Source organism: Thalassophryne amazonica, chromosome 14 (genome assembly GCF_902500255.1).
Source record: "Thalassophryne amazonica chromosome 14, fThaAma1.1, whole genome shotgun sequence".
NCBI classification, from domain to species: Eukaryota; Metazoa; Chordata; class Actinopteri; order Batrachoidiformes; family Batrachoididae; genus Thalassophryne; species Thalassophryne amazonica.
In genome coordinates, this window is record NC_047116.1 from 76,324,024 (window position 1) to 76,345,107 (window position 21,084).

General features: G+C 41.4%; 1 protein-coding gene across 2 annotated transcripts in view; it reads right to left on the reverse strand.

Annotated features, from left to right (window-relative positions):
• Nucleotides 1–21,084, reverse strand: part of kalrna (kalirin RhoGEF kinase a) — a 609,141-nt gene that overhangs the window by 292,708 nt on the left and 295,349 nt on the right. For both annotated transcript variants that reach the window (XM_034186645.1, XM_034186644.1), the window contains exon 37: nt 16,079–16,227. In XM_034186645.1, the coding sequence (XP_034042536.1) occupies nt 16,079–16,227 (149 nt within the window). The remainder of the gene's footprint in view (nt 1–16,078; nt 16,228–21,084) is intronic.

Below are 21,084 nucleotides of genomic sequence, written 5' to 3' on the forward strand. Positions count from 1 at the left end.
AAAGCTTGTTGGAGGTCAAATTAGTCCAGATAAAGCATAATCCAGTGACGGAGAACTTTAAAACTATCACGCACGTCATTGCATGACGCGGAATTACAGCTGTACAGCGCATAAATCAGGCTTTAAATTAATTAAATAAATCATCAAAAATTGTACATTTATGTAAATTTGATAGCTTAACTATTTTTATATTTATTTTGATAGCACCTGTACCTGGATGTGTTTCTGTATGTGGTTAAATGATTAAAAAAAAAAATGTTGAAAAGATAAAAGGTTCATTCAGTAGTTCAGCGCAGTTGGAACCAAAATGGCGTCATCTTTGCAGAATCAATGAATGCCTTGATTCCAGCACTTCAGAAGGTGAGTAAGGAATCATAGGATCTGACTTTGTGATTGTCCTGGATCAAAACTAAAAGCCAGGCTTTCAATGCCTTCCTGACAACGCCATCAGAAGTGTATCTGCATGAAGTGAACTTGTGGAGACAGCCATGTATCTTGGTAATGACATTCATATCTCAACATCAATGATCAGGAAACACCTGAAATGAGCTTATGGAGCCATGAGTTCACTGGACAGAGGTGTTATATACACTGAACAAAAAATATAAATGCAACACATGTTTTTGCTCCCATTTTATGAGCTGAACTCAAACATTTTCTATATACACAAAAAAACCTATTTCTCTCAAATATTGCTCACAAATCTGTCTAAATCAAATCAAATCAATTTTATTTATATAGCGCCAAATCACAACAAACAGTTGCCCCAAGGCGCTTTATATTGTAAGGCAAAAGCCATACAATAATTACGGAAAAACCCCAACGGTCAAAACGGCCCCCTGTGAGCAAGCACTTGGCGACAGTGGGAAGGAAAAACTCCCTTTTAACAGGAAGAAACCTCCAGCAGAACCAGGCTCAGGGAGGGGCAGTCTTCTGCTGGGACTGGTTGGGGCTGAGGGAGAGAACCAGAAAAAAGACATGCTGTGGAGGGGAGCAGAGATCAATCACTAATGATTAAATGCAGAGTGGTGCATACAGAGCAAAAAGAGAAAGAAACACTCATGCATCATGGGAACCCCCCAGCAGTCTAAGTCTATAGCAGCATAACTAAGGGATGGTTCAGGGTCACCTGATCCAGCCTAACTACAAGCTTTAGCAAAAAGGAAAGTTTTAAGCCTAATCTTAAAAGTAGAGAGGGTGTCTGTCCCTGATCCGAATTAGGAGCTGGTTCCAGAGGGAGGGCCTGAAAGCTGAAGGCTCTGCCTCCCATTCTCTTTACAAACCCTAGGAACTACAAGTAAGCATGCAGTCTGAGAGCGAAGCACTCTATTGGGGTGATATGGTACTATGAGGTCCCTAAGATAAGATGGGACCTGATTATTCAAAACCTTATAAGTAAGAAGAAGAATTTTAAATTCTATTCTAGAATTAACAGGAAGCCAGTGAAGAGAAGCCAATATGGGTGAAATATGCTCTCTCCTTCTAGTCCCGTCAGTACTCTAGCTGCAGCATTTTGAATTAACTGAAGGCTTTTCAGGGAACTTTTAGGACAACCTGATAATAATGAATTACAATAGTCCAGCCTAGAGGAAATAAATGATTGAATTAGTTTTTCAGCATCACTCTGAGACAAGACCTTTCTAATTTAGAGATATTGCGCAAATGCAAAATGCAGTCCTACATATTTGTTAATATGCACATTGAAGATTTCTCACAGTATTACTAGAGGTCAGGGTAATGCCATCCAGAGTAAGGATCTGGTTAGACACCATGTTTCTAAGATTTGTGGGGCCAAGTACAATAACTTCAGTTTTCTCTGAGTTTAAAAGCAGGAAATTAGAAGTCATCCATGTCTTTATGTCTGTAAGACAATCCTGCAGTTTAGCTAATTGGTGTGTGTCCTCTGGCTTCATGGGTAGATATAGCTGGGTATCATCTGCGTAACAATGAAAATTTAAGCAATGCTGTCTAATAATACTGCCTAAGGGAAGCATGTATAAAGTGAATAAATTGGTCCTAGCACAGAACCTTTTGGAACTCCATAATTAACCTTAGTCTGTGAAGAAGATTCCCCATTTACATGAACAAATTGTAATCTATTAGATAATGATAATGATGATATAATGATTCAAACCACCGCAGCGCAGTGCCTTTAATACCTACGGCATGCTCTAATCTCTGTAATAAAATTTATGGTCAACGTATCAAAAGCAGCACTGAGGTCTAACAGAACAAGCACAGAGATGAGTCCACTGTCTGAGGCCATAAGAAGATCATTTGTAACCTTCACTAATGCTGTTTCTGTACTATGATGAATTCTAAACCCTGACTGAAACTCTTCAAATAGACCATTCCTCTGCAGATGATAGTTAGCTGTTTTACAACTACCCTTTCAAGAATTTTTGAGAGAAAAGGAAGGTTGGAGATTGGTCTATAATTAGCTAAGATAGCTGGGTCAAGTGATGGCTTTTTAAGTAATGGTTTAATTACTGCCACCTTAAAAGCCTGTGGTACATAGCCACTAATAAAGATAGATTGATCATATTTAAGATCGAGCATTAATTAATGGTAGGGCTTCCTTGAGCAGCCTGGTAGGAATGGGGTCTAATAGACATGTTGATGGTTTGGAGGAAGTAACTAATGAAAAACTCAGACAGAACAATCGGAGAGAAAGAGTCTAACCAAATACCGGCATCACTGAAAGCAGCCAAAGATAACGATATGTCTTTGGGATGGTTATGAGTAATTTTTTCTCTAATAGTTAAAATTTTATTAGCAAAGAAAGTCATGAAGTCATTACTAATTAAAGTTAAAGGAATACTCAATAGAGCTCTGACTCTTTGTCAGCCATCTGAACACACTGTGTCCTACCCACCAAATAATCTGCAAACCAAGCAACAGCTTGATTGGAAATACCTTTTCTCAAAGAGTTTCAAGCAAGAGACCGTGATCCATAGTGTCAAAAGCCTCTGATAGGTCAAGAATCAAGGCAACACAAAACTTCCTTGAGTCTAATGCGTCAAACACGTCATTCAAAACTTTTAAGGCTGCAGTAGCAGTGCTGTGATGCTTCCTGAAGCCCGACTGAAGAGGGTTTAGAATGTTGTTTAATTCCAAATATTCTTCAATTGAACACAAACAAGCTTTGCAAACACTTTCACCAGAATACACAGTTTTGAAATAGGCCTATAGCTGTTCACAACTGAAGGTTCACCTCCTTTTAATAGTGGGAGAACAAATGCAGATTTCCAAACTTTAAGAAATGTGTTTGTGCTAAGACCCAATTAAAAATGCAAGTTAAAGGCTCAGCAATAAAATCAGCTGCCAGTTGGGGGGGGGGGGGGGGGGGATTAATTGCTGCCAAAACCGATGCCCACGGGCCAGGTTTGGCCCACTCCCTTTTTTTGTTGTGCAGATCGATACATTCCTGTTAAACAGATTAAAGTCTATTATTTTAGACATTTTATCAGATTTTGAATGTTATTCTTCTTCAAAATGTAAGATATTTGTTTTCACAGGTCAGCATCCAGGTTTGGCTCATGGCCCATCGAGATTTAGTGTTGGCCCATAACAGTTAAGAATTTAGGCAACTATGCTAAAAAGGCAAGTCAATACAAACGACTGACGGTTTGACAAGTGCGTGTTACTCACTTTGTTCTCTAAAAAAAAACTCTTAAATTTATGAATATGATGCTTAATGACTTCATCTATTTTGGTGGTAAATTATTTAGACAGCTTTGTGAAGTTTTGCACAACTAGTGTTTAATTGGGCTTTTGTCATAATTTTGTTGATGAATATCATCAGTAACTGTCTTTGTGTCCCATTCAGAAATGTACCTGCAAAGAAAGAAAAACTTGCAAGTTAACTGGGAACTCATGGCACATTCAGTTTGCCACAAACATTCATGTACTAGCTAAAGGATGAAATGCATTTCCTCAGTGGCTGTCTGTGTTGTGGTTATTTGTAAGTAATTTACAGTGATGCCGGTAATGCGTTACTTAGTAACGCGTTACTCTAATCTAACCACTTTTTTTGTAACGAGTAATCTAACGCGTTAATCTTTCCAAATGAGTAATCAGATTAAAGTTACATCCAAGTCACTGTGCGTTACTAGTATTTTTGCATTGTGGGTCGACAGCAGCATTAAACTTGGTCTGTGGGCAGGAGGTCGGGTTCGACTGAACTGCCCACTTTAAGCGAGCTGTGAGCTTTTCATCCAGGGTTTTTTGCAGCTGCTCGACTCGTTCTCACCTCTTAAAGCGCGGTGATCAGCACACCTGCACTGAGCTTTACAAAGACATTTTTATGCTTTATTTTTCTCCTTTATTTAGAATTCTGAGCTGAGCCGCTCTGTATCGTCTCGTTAAAAACAGCTGATCCTCTGCGACGTGTCAACAACTAACACTATTTTCCACTCAAATGCACCTAAACTCTCTTTCTGATGACCACATGATGTGAAAACGCAATAAAACTTTCTTACCTGTAAATCTGGTCATGTTTTCTGCATAAATAAATGTTATCCATTCTTTGTGCTCAAACGCCAAAGCAGGGGCGAATCCAGATGGAATGGGGGCGTGAGGGAGGGATGTGCCCCCCCACAACACCCCTGGATTAAAGGTCCAGTTTGAAGCCTTTTTTTTTTTTTACTACAACTACTAATACTACTTAAAATATAATAATTTCGATAAGTAAAATATTTAGAGAGAATTTAAATGTTAGAAAAAATGTTAGAATGAATTTAATAGTTACATTTATAAACAATGTAGGTTCGAAATTGCAAGTTTTACTGTTACAGTGCTGTCAACAGTTAAATATGAGGTCAAGAAAGAGGTCTTTAGTTTACTTTTATAAACAAGTATTTATTTTCATTGAAGTCAAGAAAGGGTGACTATAAAGTAAGTTTTGGCAAAACAGGTATCATTGCCATGTTGAGGTGGCAGAGGGTTGTTGTCGGCAGCTGGGTAAAGTAACTAAAAAAGTAACTAGTAATCTAACTTAGTTACTTTTCCAATTGAGTATTCAGAAAAGTAACTAAGTTACTTTTTCAAGGAGTAATCAGTAATTGGATTACTTTTTCAAAGTAACTGTGGCAACACTGGTAATTTACACATCAGAGGAAGTCAAACTGGCTTACTTGAATGTGAGCTGCTGGTTGCTGAGCAGCAGCACAGATGCCTGCACCAATCCAAACAGATTTTTCATTGCTTGTAGAGTCTCTGATCACATTGACATCACAACACGGTTCACACCAACGCCACAAAGAGCTGAAGATTAATGTACTACAAAGTTACAGAGCTGCATGTCACGCTTCCAAACAAAATGACACCCAGCAACAAACACACACGGTCAAAGCTCTGCATGGCTGAAGCTGCAGCACTGAGACAGCTGCAGCTCATCAGATCATCAGCAGCAACACAGCATGTAGTGAAGCAGATAAGTATGATTTCTGGCCAGAATTGTTCACTTGATGATGCAAGCATCAAATTCGGCATGATTGTTCTTCATAAATCAGTGTTTGAGAAAAAAGTGCTGGCCACTTGAAATCCAATATGGCGGCCAGGTAGGGGTCAATGAAGAATTACACTAACAAAATGCTCTAAAAATGCTCCATATTGAAAAGTATAACACATTATTTGTCTGATCATAAATATTCCAAAAAGGTATAGTTTGGACTATCTATGTCTGACTGTTATGGAGTTATGGGGTAAAAACAGCAAGAATGGTGACAAAGGTCAGTTTTAGTTTGTATAGGGGTCAAAAGATAAAGTTGCATCAATTTTTGTAATATGTGATGCAAATTATTGGTTGAGTTAATAGGGTTTTAAAAAGGAATAGTTTGCACCATGTGTCATGCTCAGTTGTCACGTTACAGGGTAACATCTGTCACGTCATATAGAATCCAGTGGACGTCAACATTGTTTCACATTTATTTTGCAAACCAAGCATTCAACACAGTCAAAACTATTCATTTTATTAATCCTATTAGTTCAACCAATAATTTGCACCATGTTTTACCAAAATTGGGGCAACTTTAACTTTTGACTCCTGTACAAACTGAAATTGACCTTTGTCACCATTCTTGCTGTTTTTATCCAATAACTCCAGAACATTCAGTCATAGATCATCCAAACTATACCTTTTTGTAATCTTTGTGATCAGACACATAAAGTAGTATAGCTTTCAATATGATTAGAGCATTTTTAGATTTTGACCCCTGTGCAATTCTTCACTGACCCCTACCTGGCCGCCATATTGGATTTTCAAGTGGCCAGCACTTTTTCCTCAAACACTGATTTATGAAGAACATTCAGGTCAAATCTGATGCTTGCATCACCAAGTGAAGGATTGTTTCAGTTATCTGCTGCACTAATGTGTCGCCTGTGAAACCTCTTATAATATGTTCTTTGCAGATCAGTCCCTCTTAACTCCATACATGATGTAAAAGAAACATTAAAAAAAGAAGGAAGGAAAAAAGTCATCTCACATGACTTCCACTTCTGACAAAGGCATGTAGAGCCCATCTTAGTCTGCTTCTGGGCCTCTTGTATTTTTAAGTGTCCGAACAGCAGTAAGGGCCCCCTTCACACACAGTGCAAAGTTTGGACAAAGTGCACACTTAGTGCGCATCACACAGGAATCGTGTGCAAACCGTGTAATGTGTCCCTGCCTCCAACGCCTCGTACACCTGTTGCTACAACTATTTGTGCACACAAGCGCCTGAAAGACAAAGTGTGCGCTGTGCAAACCCAATGCACCCTCTCGCGGCAGGTGCCGGCCAAATTCCAGGTGACAAGCATAAGCATCTAACACCGCTCACATGGCACTTAGAAAATGTGTGGCCAGTCGCACTCTTGGCACGACAAGAGACTGCAGGCTGTCTACTGTCGTACTCACGGTGACATTCATCTACGTTCCCCACAACTGTGGAGTTGCTAAGATGTGGCGTGCTGTCGGCTCCCCCCACAATGTGTGTGTGTGTGTGTGTGTGTGTGTGTGTGTGTGTGTGTGTGTGTGTGTGTGTGTGTGTGTGTGTGTGTGTGTGTGTGTGTGTTTCGCGCCCCCCGCAAGCAAGGCACCTCTCATCTGATCAGAGAGTGACACTTTGGTCTGTACTCTGAATGGACGGGGGCGTGGCAGTTGTTGACAAGGCTGGTCCTGGACATCAGAGTTGCAGAACATGCGCCATGTTTTGACAGACACGTGCGTGTGCTGGCTGGTACTCACATCGAAAACACAAAAACATATATCCCTTGCGACGGGCTGGAGAGCGCGCGCACTGACAGGTCCAGCTGGAACGGCGTGTCAGTTTATGTGGACACGCAGCAGGTGATCTGAAGTCACCTCTGCCTGACAGGACAGTGAGCTGCACGCCGCAGGACCATATGACAGGCCAACAGTACGACAAATACGCCACATTCAGTCACATATCAGCAGAAATACACCATAGCAAACGCTGTTTGGTCAGTTATCACAGCGGTTTTCTTCTTTTTTTTAGAAAATACGTTTGTCTGTTTGTTGATTAGAACCATTTCACACTCCTGTTACGAGACAGTGATTGTGGCGCAGTGGTAGAGGTGCCATCTGGTAATCAGACGGCGTGGGTTCAAATCTTGTAAGTGATTTTTTTTTGTTTTGTTTTTTACCAGGTTGTTTAACTGCGAGGTTCTGTATTGCGTCCCCTTTATGTATTATTTATATCAACCCAGTGATATTTACTAATTATACAGCTGGTTTTTTATGTCAGTTTTCTTCCAAATCAGTAGCGTGATGTGATGCAGCTCCTCCCATGAAACACAATGGGCCTCATTTATCAACATTGCGTAAAAACAGGCGCAGATCTGAGTGCATAATTGGTCTTATGACAAGACACACGTGTGATTTATGAAACATACGTATATGACCAATCCCAGCATACGAATGATCGGCTCTTGATAAATGCGGCGGCTGAATTTATCGTCCTAGCATGTTACGCCCTTAAATATTCATGGTTCGGAAGCCTCGCCCACTGAGCTCAACATGGACAGAAGAAGCACTGGGAAGAAGAAAAACTTTTCAGAGATGGAAATCAGCATTCCTAACATCGGAGGTGGAGGAAAACAACTTGTACTTTGGCAGTCTGAAAAGTGGAGTCAAAGGCGCTCGTAAAAATGCCGTGTGGAAGAGTGTAACGGAGGGGCGGTCAACACCGTTGCTGCAGAGGAACGGGACTCTGGCTGAGGTATGAAGAATTCTTTGACTTAACCTATGCCTAATGATTTTGAATCCATCTTTTATGCACCCACAGTTAAAAGCTTATGCCTGCTAATTGATTAAGATTCTTTGCATTTAGGTCAAGCAAAAGTGGTCTGATTTAAAGCTGGCCACCAAAAAAACGTGTTGAGGCACTTAAGCGCAGCATAGGCAGACTGGGTGAGGCCAACGAGACCCAGCCTGACCCCGACAGAGACGGAGGAAAAATAGCTGCATTAACTGGGTCCAAGTCTAATCTCTGGCATAAGTGGTGGAGGAGATACCGACGCACTCGTGTCAGAGCCAGAGCAGAACGGTAACCTAACCCCCCCGCTTACATTGTAAAATGTATCAATTTAACTCTGACTGTACACAATAACTAGGCTTACACGTTTCATGTTTTTTTATTTTACAAAGGAAGCAGTGTCATTAAAAATGTGGGCTTTTTAAAATAATTTGTACAATCCATTTTAAGAATCCGTTTTGATCTGTTCTGAATATGTAGCTGCTTATGCTTGGATGACAGATGAGGTTTGTTTCATAATTATTTTCAGACTCAGACAGATTTGTAGTGTTGCGCCGCAAATCCACAGACTCAGATTTGCGTACACGAGCTCAGACCAGACGTGAGCTCTGTCATGAGATTCGTCTTAGCCTCCGCTCACGTCCAAATTGATAAATACCGAAGTTGTGTGTAAAAATGGTCGAATGCACGTTTTCTGCAGTACGTTCGTTTCATAAATGAGACCCAATGCGAGCAGCTGCAGCAGCATGAGCTGCTGTTCCTGCTCGAGAGACACTGTCGCGTACACGAACCGTCGCGCCGGAGTCGTGCACACTTGCCCGTCGGTGTGATGTTTCGTGGAGCGCACATTTGAAGCGCTTCGCACTTTTTCGCCGTATTTGTCCAAACATTGTCCAAACTTCACACTATGTGTGAAGGGCCTTAAAGAAATGTTACTACTGCAGTCGCATGATAAAACGAATGAAACCTGAAAGTGATCTTAGCCAAAATACAATATGGCATGAAAGATAAAAAAAGAAGGTAAAGAAGGGGTAAAGGAAGGCTGGTTCACACTACGAATGCTGAAGAACAGTGTGTGGACCTGTGAGCACTGGATCAGCTGCTCATGAGCTGATGGAACTCTGAAAAATGATTCAGATGTGCTGGCGACAGCACAAACTGTGATGCCAGTTACTTTGAGCAAGAGTCTCTCCTCTGTCTGCACTGACTGTTCGCGTCAGGCAACTTCTCCTTGCATCTCTCTTGAGTATTTCGTAGGAAGAACAACAATACAAAGACATAAAAGAGGAGAAAAGAAGAAGGAAGCAGAATAGATGTACATACATATGTGTGTGTGTCCTACCTGTCACTGTCCACAGTGTTCTGGGATGTCCTGGAAGCAATGGAGATGGTGTCCGGCTGGCTGCTGCCGTCTCCTGACTGTCTCCATCTCACCTCCTCCCTAAATGTACATGGTCCAAACATGCATGTTAGTGTGAAGCACCAGTTAATACACACAGTCACAGTATACACAATCATTAATACAAGGTCAGCGCAACAACACAAATCCTAATACCTGCCACAAAGGAAGCTCAATCACACAATTGCTCTAATGAAAATGAAGTGTATGCAATCTTTTTTCAGAGCATTTGGTCTTTGTTGTGCATTTACACCAAGCAATATAAGTTGATGTCACTGCAGCGTCTTTTTTTTTTTTTGTAGTCAACCAATCACACAGAAAAGATTGTTTTTGCTCTTTCTGTCTACAGTCAGGTGACTTGTCACACAAAATCATAACAGACAAAAAACAAAAATCTCATCTGTGATAGCAGATTGGAAGGACACTTTGTTCCTACTTTTTAATCACTGTACACTATAGGTTCATCATTAGTTGTTATTGTTGTCATTGAAGAAAATGCAATGAGAAAGGCTTTTTATTTTTAAGAAACAGCTGACATGAAGTGCAGGGATGAATCTATTCTTGATTCTGCCGGAAAAAAAAAAAAAAAAAAAACGTTACATGGCACAGGACCTTCTTGTTTAATGCAACAAACAGGTTGTGCATATAGACATTCTCCAGTTATAAGCAAAATTTAGGCTTGATAACACCAAGAAGGCCAAGGTCTGGTCAAATGACCAATCTACCTCTAAAGTCCACGAATAGTCAAATGACTCCAAGATCCCCTGTGGAGAGCTACTTCTGTTATGTAAACAAGGAAGTCTCAGAACACCTCAGGGGAGGGGCTGACTTGGCTAGCCACATTCTTGTGTTTGCATATTTGCTGTCTGTGTCCCTGCTTAGCTGAAAGGGCTGCTGATTTGTGCTTAGGTGGATAAATAACTTTACCCTGGGGGAGAGATGAAATTTGCTTTCTGAATTGTATTGAAATGTACCAAAAACATACCAAAAGAAACTTCCTGGGGGAGAGATGAAATTTTGTTTTCTGGATTTTATTGAAATGTACCAAATGTACCGTTTTGCACACAACTCCTGCTTCATACGCAGCCCATTCAGCTAAGCAGGCAAGTGACTCCAAGATCCCCTGTGGAGAGCTACTTCTGTTATGTAAACAAGGAAGTCTCAGAACACACAGACAGCAAATATGCAAACACAAGAATGTGGGCTTTACAGGTAGAAGAGAAAAGCTTAGACCTCCGAGTGATAAAGCTGGGTTGAGACATCTGATATACATGTCCTGGAAGACCACATCTATACTATCCCTAACTACGGACAATTTGTTCATTTTGGTCAGCACTTTGTTTCCCTTTGTTTTGTCATCCTCTTAGTCAGCCAATTGATGGGTAAAGAACCCACATCCTTCTATGCACAGGTGAGGCCACACATACTAGTTTGACTGGAAGTAAACACGAGTCATTCATCACACTTTACAGCATGTTTTGTTTGGTAGTAACTCAAAAAATTAATTTTGTGTCTCAGGAACTCATTTTACTAATAAACCTGCCTGCACACATTTTTCACAGATTTTTACCTTGGCTGCTGGCGTGTGTGTGTGTGTGTGTGTGTGTGTGTGTGTGTGTGTGTGTGTGTGTGTGTGTGTGTGTGTGTGTGTGTGTGTGTGTGTGTGTGTGTGTGTGTGTGTGGACAAAGTACCTAAAAAATGAGTGGAATGATTAATTTCAAAATTGGTGGGAATATTATTTGGGCAGATATGTAGTGATGATTAGATGTTGGAGTACTTTAGTCCAAAATCAAGGAAAACATGATCCTGAATCATGTTCATCCCAGTCCACAGTGCAGACAAGATCACATGTAATTTTGCAGTCACTCTGTCATGACTTTCAGAACAAAATTGATTTGTCGTTGAAGTTGTGTCCACCACACCACCCACCTTCTTATGTAATTATAGCCTTCACTGTTGTCTGTAAGCCTGGCCCTTTACACACTGTACCTTGTCACTAATGCCGGGAGAATAAAAATCTCAACAAGAACCACAAAGCTACCCTAATTTGCTGAGAACCCATTAAAAAATAGACCTCTCCAAAAGCAAAGCCTTTGCATCAAATCTTTCACGATCATTTATTGCAAATTAACAATTACTTGACTAAGCCTGCGTAATATGTCTTCATGAATTCAGCACAACTGCAGAACCCTTCCCTCCCCATGGAAAATGAGCTTTAATAAGCCTAATTTAATTCTGAACTTTTCATTTTGATGAATCACAAAGTCTCACCATATTATTAGATTATTTGTGAAAGTAATACGTTGAATAATCATTTAAGAAAATAATTAGCAGTTACAGCATTAATGTACTTCATTTACAGTACAAGAAAAATGTATATTTGACCAGCTTAATGTGGATGGAGTTCCAATATTCATTTCTTACAAGTGTTTGGTTCAGATTCAGTCTGATTTTCCATTTATTTATTTATATACACTCAACAAAAATATAAACGCAACACTTTGGTTTTGCTCCCATTTTGTATGAGATGAACTCAAAGATCTAAAACTTTTTCCACATACACAATATCACCATTTCCCTCAAATATTGTTCACAAACCAGTCTAAATCTGTGATAGTGAGCACTTCTCCTTTGCTGAGATAATCCATCCCACCTCACAGGTGTGCCATATCAAGATGCTGATTAGACACCATGATTAGTGCACAGGTGTGCCTTGGACTGTCCACAATAAAAGGCCACTCTGAAAGGTTCAGTTTGTTTTATTGGGGGGGGGGGGGGGGGTGGATACCAGTCAGTATCTGGTGTGACCACCATTTGCCTCATGCAGTGCAACACATCTCCTTCACATAGAGTTGATCAGGTTGTCAATTGTGGCCTGTCCACTCCTCTTCAATGACTGTGTGAAGTTGCTGGATATTGGCAGGAACTGGTACACGCTGTTGTATACGCCGGTCCAGAGCATCCCAAACATGCTCAATGGGTGACATGTCCAGTGAGTATGCCGGCCATGCAAGAACTGGGACATTTTCAGCTTCCAAGAATTGTGTACAGATCCTTGCAACATGGGGCCGTGCATTATCCTGATGCAACATGAGGTGATGTTCTTGGATGTATGGCACAACAATGGGCCTCAGGATCTCGTCACGGTATCTCTATGCATTCAAATGCCATCAATAAAATGCACCTGTGTTCTTTGTCCATAACAGACGCCTGCCCATACCATAACCCCACCGCCACCATGGGCCACTCGATCCACAACACTGACATCAGAAAACCGCTCACCCACACGACGCCACACACGCTGTCTGCCATCTGCCCTGAACAGTGTGAAGCGGGATTCATCCATGAAGAGAACACCTCTCCAACGTGCCAAACGCCAGCAAATGTGAGCATTTGTCCACTCAAGTCGGTTACAACGACGAACTGGAGTCAGGTCGAGACCCCGATGAGGACGACGAGCATGCAGATGAGCTTCCCTGAGACAGTTTCTGACAGTTTGTGCAGAAATTCTTTGGTTATGGAAACCGATTGTTTCAGCAGCTGTCCGAGTGACTGGTCTCAGATGATCTTGGAGGTGTACATGCTGGATGTGGAGGTCCTGGGCTGGTGTGGTTACACGTGGTCTGCGGTTGTGAGGCTGGTTGGATGTACTGCCAACTTCTCTGAAACGCCTTTGGAGACGGCTTATGGTAGAGAAATGAACATTCAATACACAAGCAACAGCTCTGGTTGACATTCCTGCTGTCAGCATGCCAATTGCATGCTCCCTCAAATCTTGCGTGTGATAAAACTGCACCTTTCAGAGTGGCCTTTTATTGTGGGCAGTGTAAGGCACACCTGTGCACTAATCATGGTGTCTAATCAGCATCTTGATATGGCACACCTGTGAGGTGGGATGGATTATCTCAGCAAAGGAGAAGTGCTCACTATCACAGATTTAGACTGGTTTGTGAACAATATTTGAGGGAAATGGTGATATTGTGTATGTGGAAAAAGTTTTAGATCTTTGAGTTCATCTCATACAAAATGGAGCAAAACCAAAAGTGTTGCGTTTATATTTTTGTTGAGTGTATATTTCAGGTTTGCAGTTATGCAGCGCTTAGGGCCCCTGCACACATAGTACGAATAAGTACAAATCAGGGCGAAGCATGGCGGAACAGCTCGTATGAACGAACCACGAAAACATCGAGCCAACTGGCAGGTGTGAACGATGCTGCTGCAACAGTTTTGTGTGCGTGGGAACACAGTGCGAGCAGCTACAGCATGTGTCACCACATTGCGCAGCTGCTGTGAAAAAAAAAAAAAAATACATGCCACCCACGGGATTTGAACCTGCAATTTCCAAAATCTCTGATTACCAGCCAGAAACTTTACCACTGAGCTACCATCGCTGTACTGTAAAAGGTGCGGGAAAATGCCTGATAATAAGAAGGACACAGACGTATTTAAAAAACACCGCATTTTATTGAATCCCTCTTATCAAGCGGGCAATACAAGTACGATCTGTCTGTTCTGATGACCAATGGTCACATATGTACAGTCATGAAATGACATGAATGAGAGGCAGGATTGCTCTTATCAAGTCCACATTTGCCGGCGACGTGTCCAGCTGGCCCCGCACGTGTGTCCTGCCCGACATGCGTGTCTTGTGGACGGTGCGATGCAGGACAGACACCGCGTCATGTGGAACAGAGCTCATGTGGGTGATGTGACATTCAAATCGCCCGCTGCGTGTTATGATCTGATGGTCCGTTTCACCTGGGGTAGCCTGTCAATGTGCACGACGTGCGTGCACTCGCTGCAGCCCATCGTAACAGCGTTATATGTTTTTATGTATGTCCGCATGAGGACAGCAAGCAGACACACGCGCATCACATTAGACAGTTGTTAGTTCATGTCCGTTCAAACACGGTACCTGTTTTCCAGCTGGAACATCCAGAATCACAGATCTCCACAGCTGCTCCTGTCGGCGGACACACCCCCTCTCACTTTAGCGCACACAGCAACGTGTCACTGTGTCTGTTTGCAAAGCCACACTCATGGGGGCACTTAGACAAATTTCACATTCAGCTGGAAATTGATCGTCTGCTGACTGTTGTCGTGCTAATAGTGCAAATGGCCACACATTTTGTAAGTGTCAAGCGAGCGGTGTTAGATGTGCATGTGTGTCAGCTGGAATTTGGCCAACACCTGCCGCGAGACGGTTCGATGGGCTCTAACAGCGCAAACGCTGTCTTTTAGCCACTGGTGTGCGCACATAGTTGTAGCAACAGGTGTATGAGGCATTGGAGGCAGCTACAATTTTACACGTACTGCATACGATTCTTGCTTCATGCGCACTTTGACCACATTCATACTATGTGTGAAGGCACCCTTATAGATTCATGGGGTCACTGTATAGATGTGTTTGGCATGAACAATAACTATGCAGGAAACTGCAGGTCCAAGTATTTTGGGTATTGGTACTTCCGGTATTACTGAGACTTGAAGCTAGCCAGTGACCTGAGCTAACCTGGATGCTTCTGGTACAAGATCTCTCCAGAGGATCCTTGATTACTGCTGGAATGACCTTGCATTAAACAAAGGAGAACAAATGATAACTTAGGTAAACTCAGACTCAAATTCCTAGCATTGTGAGGGAAGGCCAGCTATGACACTATGGCCATGTGCATGGCTTCCCTGGGTATAATCCAGCATGCAGGTGCCTCAGTGTTGATGAACTTCTTAACTGCAAAAGGCAAAAGGTATGCCAATGCATCACCTGGCTGCAGCAGACATGTGGCTCTTTTCAGGAGGAGAGGATGGACTTGGGTGGTTACTAACCAGGACCCAGGGCACTTCCACACTGGGTTGACCACTATTGCCAATGTGCTTGCTCACGTAGTGGGTAAGGTTTGAACTTACAATCGTGAAATACCTTGGAACAACGAATGATGTGATTTGGAGCCATATAAATAATTGAACTGCATTGTACTGTATTAAATTGATTGATCTGATATGTTTCCAACCTTATCTGTATACTGACATGTCATTTTAGTCCACTACAGATGTTGGAAGTAAAAACAGACTGTATGTGTAGTTCCAAATATAGATTAAAATCTTTACTCTCCAGACAAAGGCCACTAAGGGAAAATGACCGACTTGTGAGATACCAACCACACATCTCAGCGGGTCATATATAGACTGTATGAAAGCATGAATCCACCCTGACTTGCATCAACAATTAAGGCTGTTGGTGGTGGAGTAATGATTTGGTGACTGTTTGATGTTATACTAATTAGGACCAAAATCTCTGAAGAGCACACTGTTGAATCAATGCCACCAAGAATTAAGAAAAAGCACTTCTGAGGGTAATTAAATCCAATGTGGCACGAGCAAAGAGTACCTAATGAAATGGCAGTTGAAGGTGCATCTCCTGCTTACCTCCTATTGTTATTTCTGGGTTTGCTCAATGCTGGGGTCTTAGGCAGATGAAGTGGCTCCTTTAGCGCCCCCTTCAGGTGAGTCATCCTCTCCTGTATCACCTCTCTGATGTTCTTTATCCATTCCTGTTTTGCTTCAATGCTGGAAGCCTGGAAAAAAAAACACAAAAATCAGATAGCAATAAACCACAGCGAGGAGGGAAGCAAAATAAGTGGTTCAGACAAACAGCATAAAGACCTAATAGAATCACAGCAGCAATTTTGAATATTTTGATGAGCTTAACTACATGTAAAAAATTTTCTGTTGTTTTTTAATAGAAGTCAAATATATTGATCAGACCAATGATCACTTGGCTAACAACCTACTAACAAATAAACATGTGCCCAATAATTAACAACCCTGACACCGGTGTGTGTGTGTGTGTGTGCGCGTGTGTGTGAGAGAGAGAGAGAGAGAGAGAGAGAGAGAGAGAGAGAGAGAGAGAGAGAGAGAGAGAGAGAGAGAGAGAGAGAATGGGTGAATGCGAAGCATCATTGTAAAATGCTTTGATATTTTAATTCAGATGGAAAAGCGCTATGTAAATGCACTTCATTTACCACTATTATCCATTTACAGTTATCTGAGTCAGAATAATTTCTGATACATTTTGAAAATATTTTTTATTAACAATATCAAATAAAACTGCAATTTACAATTACTTTTTAAAGAAAAAACAAAACTATAAACACTCAACAAGATACATAGTAAAAACAAATGAACTGAATACAAACAATGACTAGAAAGAGGAAACACAGAATTAATTCTTTACAATAAATAATAAAGTGGGGGGGGGAGCGCCCACCTATCCTGGCTCATAACAGTGAGTGTGCATAGACATAGCACTATCCCATAGAGGTCAATCAATCTGCATAAATACGTAAATACTCAAGTTACTCTCAGTCTGGCAAGGTTTGTAAGGTGGCCAGATAGGTCAAAAATGTTTCCCATATGTGAAAAAAACATGTGTGGATCCTCTCAATGTATATCTAATTTTCTAATGCTTGAGAAATAATGAAATGTCCCTAAGACAGACTGAAATAGTTGGTGGGTGGAGAGATTTCCATCGGAAAAGCAAACGACATCTGGCTAATAATGACGTAAATCGGATAATCTCCAACTGCAGATCTGATATATAATTATAAAATCTCAGAAATAATTCCTATACAATTTTTTTAATGAGAAAATAATCACTTAAATGCTGAGGAGGCAGGGAGGGGAAACTGGGGAAAGATCTAGAGATAAAATTTCGAATCTGGAAAAACCTAAAAAGATTGGTTTTAGGCAACCCATACTGTGACGATAAGTAATTCAGCCCAGTCTCACGTTTTTGTTTTGTTTTTTTCTTTTTGTACTCCCGTGATGAAATGAGTCAAATTTTCGTGACAGAGCTTTTTTAACTCACTATTCTTAACCCTACTGGCACCCCCAACCCTAACCTTAACTATAACCAAGGTTGGGTAGGATTACTTTGAAAGAATACATGTGGATTACATGTATGTATGTACATACATTTGGATTACTTGTAATCTGATTACATTTCAAAGTAATCCTACCCAACCCTGACTATAACCTAATCTTACTCCTCCCCCCTACCCTAACCGTACCCCCCCCCACTTTTAATTTCATGCAGCCATCACGGAATGAATGAGAATGAATTTGTGCTGCTGTGACAAAAATGAGGCGCTTTTTGTCACAATATCACGAACCAATAGATTAATGTATATTTCGTGCTGCTGAAGCACGACTTGCCGTGAGACCAGGTTGAGTAATTAAAGGACATATCGCACCGAAATCATAACAATTAAGATTTAGACTGTTAGTGATCATCCAGATTACTTTGTGCACTTCCGTGACCAGTTTCAAAATATACGGCATTCAAAGCATACAGCTACGGAGACGTCCGAAAACAAAGTACTCGTGAGTACTCGTGTGTTTACGACAGGTGAGATAGCTATTAGAAGCGTCCCAGCGTACGCTTCAACGGAATGTAGCTGCTGACGTTAATGGCCCATCATTGAATTTTGGGTTTCAAGTAGGAAATGTTCCAGAAGCCCTGAAATGCTCACATCGCCCAACAAGTGGCGACAAAAGCAGCTCAAATGTGCGGCAATGTCTTGACTCACATTATTCACATTATTATTATAGTTTGAGAAGTTAACTTTTGGTGAAAATAAGATGGGCTGACAGCCAAAAATTACAGCTGTGTTTCTTGCCCTTATGGGCAACTTACCTGTATTATGCATCTAGAAAGTATTCACAGTGCTTCACTTTATCCACATTTTGTTATGTTACAGCCTTATTCCAAAATGGAGTAAATTCATATTTTTTCAACTCAAAGTTCTACTCATACATGAAAAAGTTTTTTTTTTTAATTTTTGCGAATTTATTTAAAATAAAAAATAAGAAAACATGTATATAAGTAATCACACCCTTTGCTCAATACTTTGTTGATGCACCTTTGACAGCAATTACAGCCTCAAGTCTTCTTGAATATGCTTGGTCCACCTATCTTTGGGCAGTTTTACCTATTCCGCTTTGCAGCACCTCTCAAGCTCCATCAGGTTGGATGGGGAGCGTTGGTGCACAGCCATTTTCAGATCTCTACAGAAATGTTCAATCAGATTCAGGTCTGGGCTCTGGCTGGGCCACTCAAGGGCATTCACAGAGTTGTCTTGAAGCCACTCATTTCATAAGATGAACCGTCGCCCCAGTCTGAGATCAAAAGCGCTCTGGAGCAAGTTTTCATCCAGGATGTCTCTGTACGTTGCTGCATTCATCTTTCCCTCAATCTTGACTAGTCTCCCAGTTGCTGCCACTGAAAAACATCCCCACAGCATGATGCTGCCACCACCGTGCTTCACTGTAGGGATGGTGGCTGGTTTCCTCCAAACACGATGCCTGGTGTTCACGCAAAAGCGTTCAATCTTTGTCTCATCAGACCAGAGAATTTTGTTTCTCATGGTCTGAGAGTCGTTCAGGTGCCTTTTAGCAATCTCCAGGTGGGCTGCCATGTGTCTTTTACTAAGGAGTGGCTTCCCTCTGGCCACTCTACCATACAGGCCTGATTGGTGGATTGCTGCAGAGATGGTTGTCCTTCTGGAAGGTTCTCCTCTCAACACAAAGGAATGCTGGAGTTCTGACAGAGTGACCATCAAGTTCTTGGTCACCTCCATGACTCAGGCCCTTCTCTCCTGATCATTCAGTTTAGACAGGCAGCCAGCTCTAGGAAGAGTCCTGATGGATCTGAGGTTCTTCCATTTACGAATGATGGAGGTCACTGTGCTCATTGGGACCTTCAAACCAGCGAAAATGTTTCTGTACCCTTCCCTAGATTTGTGCCTCAAGATAATCCCATCTTGGAGGTCTACAGATGATTCCTTTGACTTCATGCTTGGTTTGTGCTCTGACGTGTACTGTCAGCTGTGAGACCTTATATATAGACAGGTGTGTGCCTTTCCAAAGCATGTCTAATCAACTGAATTCACCCCAGGCAGCGTCCAATTAAGCTGTAGAAACATCTCAAGGATATTCAGTGGAAACAGGATGCACCTGAGTTCAATTTTGCTCTTCATGGCAATGGCTGTGAATACTTATGTGCGTGTAATTTCTTAGTTTAATTTTAAGAAATTTGCAAAAATCTGTCTCTAAAAAACTTTTTTCACATTTTTATTATGACGTATTGTGTGTAAAAGTTTGAGGAAAAAAAATTAATTTCATCCCTTTTGGAATAAGGCTGTAACATAAAAGGTGCAAAAAGTGAAGCGCTGTGAATACGTTCCAGACACACTGTAGGTATTCCCTTTTTGTCAAATAAGAGAAAAGAGGGCAGAAAACCTTAACATTTAAGAAACTGAAATCAGAAAATGTGGACTTTATGAAACTGCTCAAAATAACTGACTAATATTTGCAGCTCAAATCATCTTACAGCGTCTCCCAACTGACTGATACTGCAATGAAGAAATACCAGCATTTTAGAACTGTTGACAAAAGACTTGCTCATTTGTTTAGAGAGAGAACATACATGCTTTCACTTTAGCTTTTTCCAGCTGCTGGGGTCTTCAGCACTGAGGTAAATGTGTGTTGGATCATGCTCAGAGTAGTGCACCACATTTCCATAATGCCATACATAACTGATGTTCCCTCAAATTGCAAGTCTTCAAGCAACTCCAGGCAGATGAACCCTTCTTGATATCTTAAACATTTTTCTCCATGCTTAGCAATAAAATTATTCATCAAGTTGCATACTGCCACAGTCACCGGGCCACTCTGAGATGAGCGGCAGAACATGAAACATTTGACTTAGTTTCAGTTTGCATCTCCTTCCACGCAGGCAAACTCTTCTTGACACCTCAAATTCATTTTTTTTCTGTGGACATCATGATAGATGGACAATGAGCTGCATGCTACAGCACAGTATCCTCCCACAAGTGGATCTCAGACTACGCAGTGCAGTAAGAGCACATCACAGTCATTTTACATATAGAAAAGAAGAATCAATGACATCCTTAATTTCTGTACTCTCTGGTTAAATCTCCTTAAAGTACATATCCCCAGCAAACAAATAAATGGTAAATGGACTGCATTTATATAGTGCTTTTCCATCTGCATCAGACACTCAAAGCGCTTTACACACCGATGCTGCCATGCCACTGCTGTCATGCAAGGCGCCCACTACACACTGGGAGCAACTAGGGGATTAAGGACCTTGCCCAAGGGCCCTTAGTGATTTTCCGGTCAGGCTGGGATTTGAACTGAGGATCCTCTGGTCTAAAGCCCAACACTTAACCACTAGACCATCACCTTACCTAAATAAATATACATCTTCACATTATAGCAGGGACCATGGAATTAGTGTGTGTAAGGCAAGATGGATGGTGGGGCATCACAATGGTGGCTTCACATCGTGCTAACAGTCATCCTACAAAGCTAATGGTATGTGTTATCAGTATCCCTATGTAACTGACATT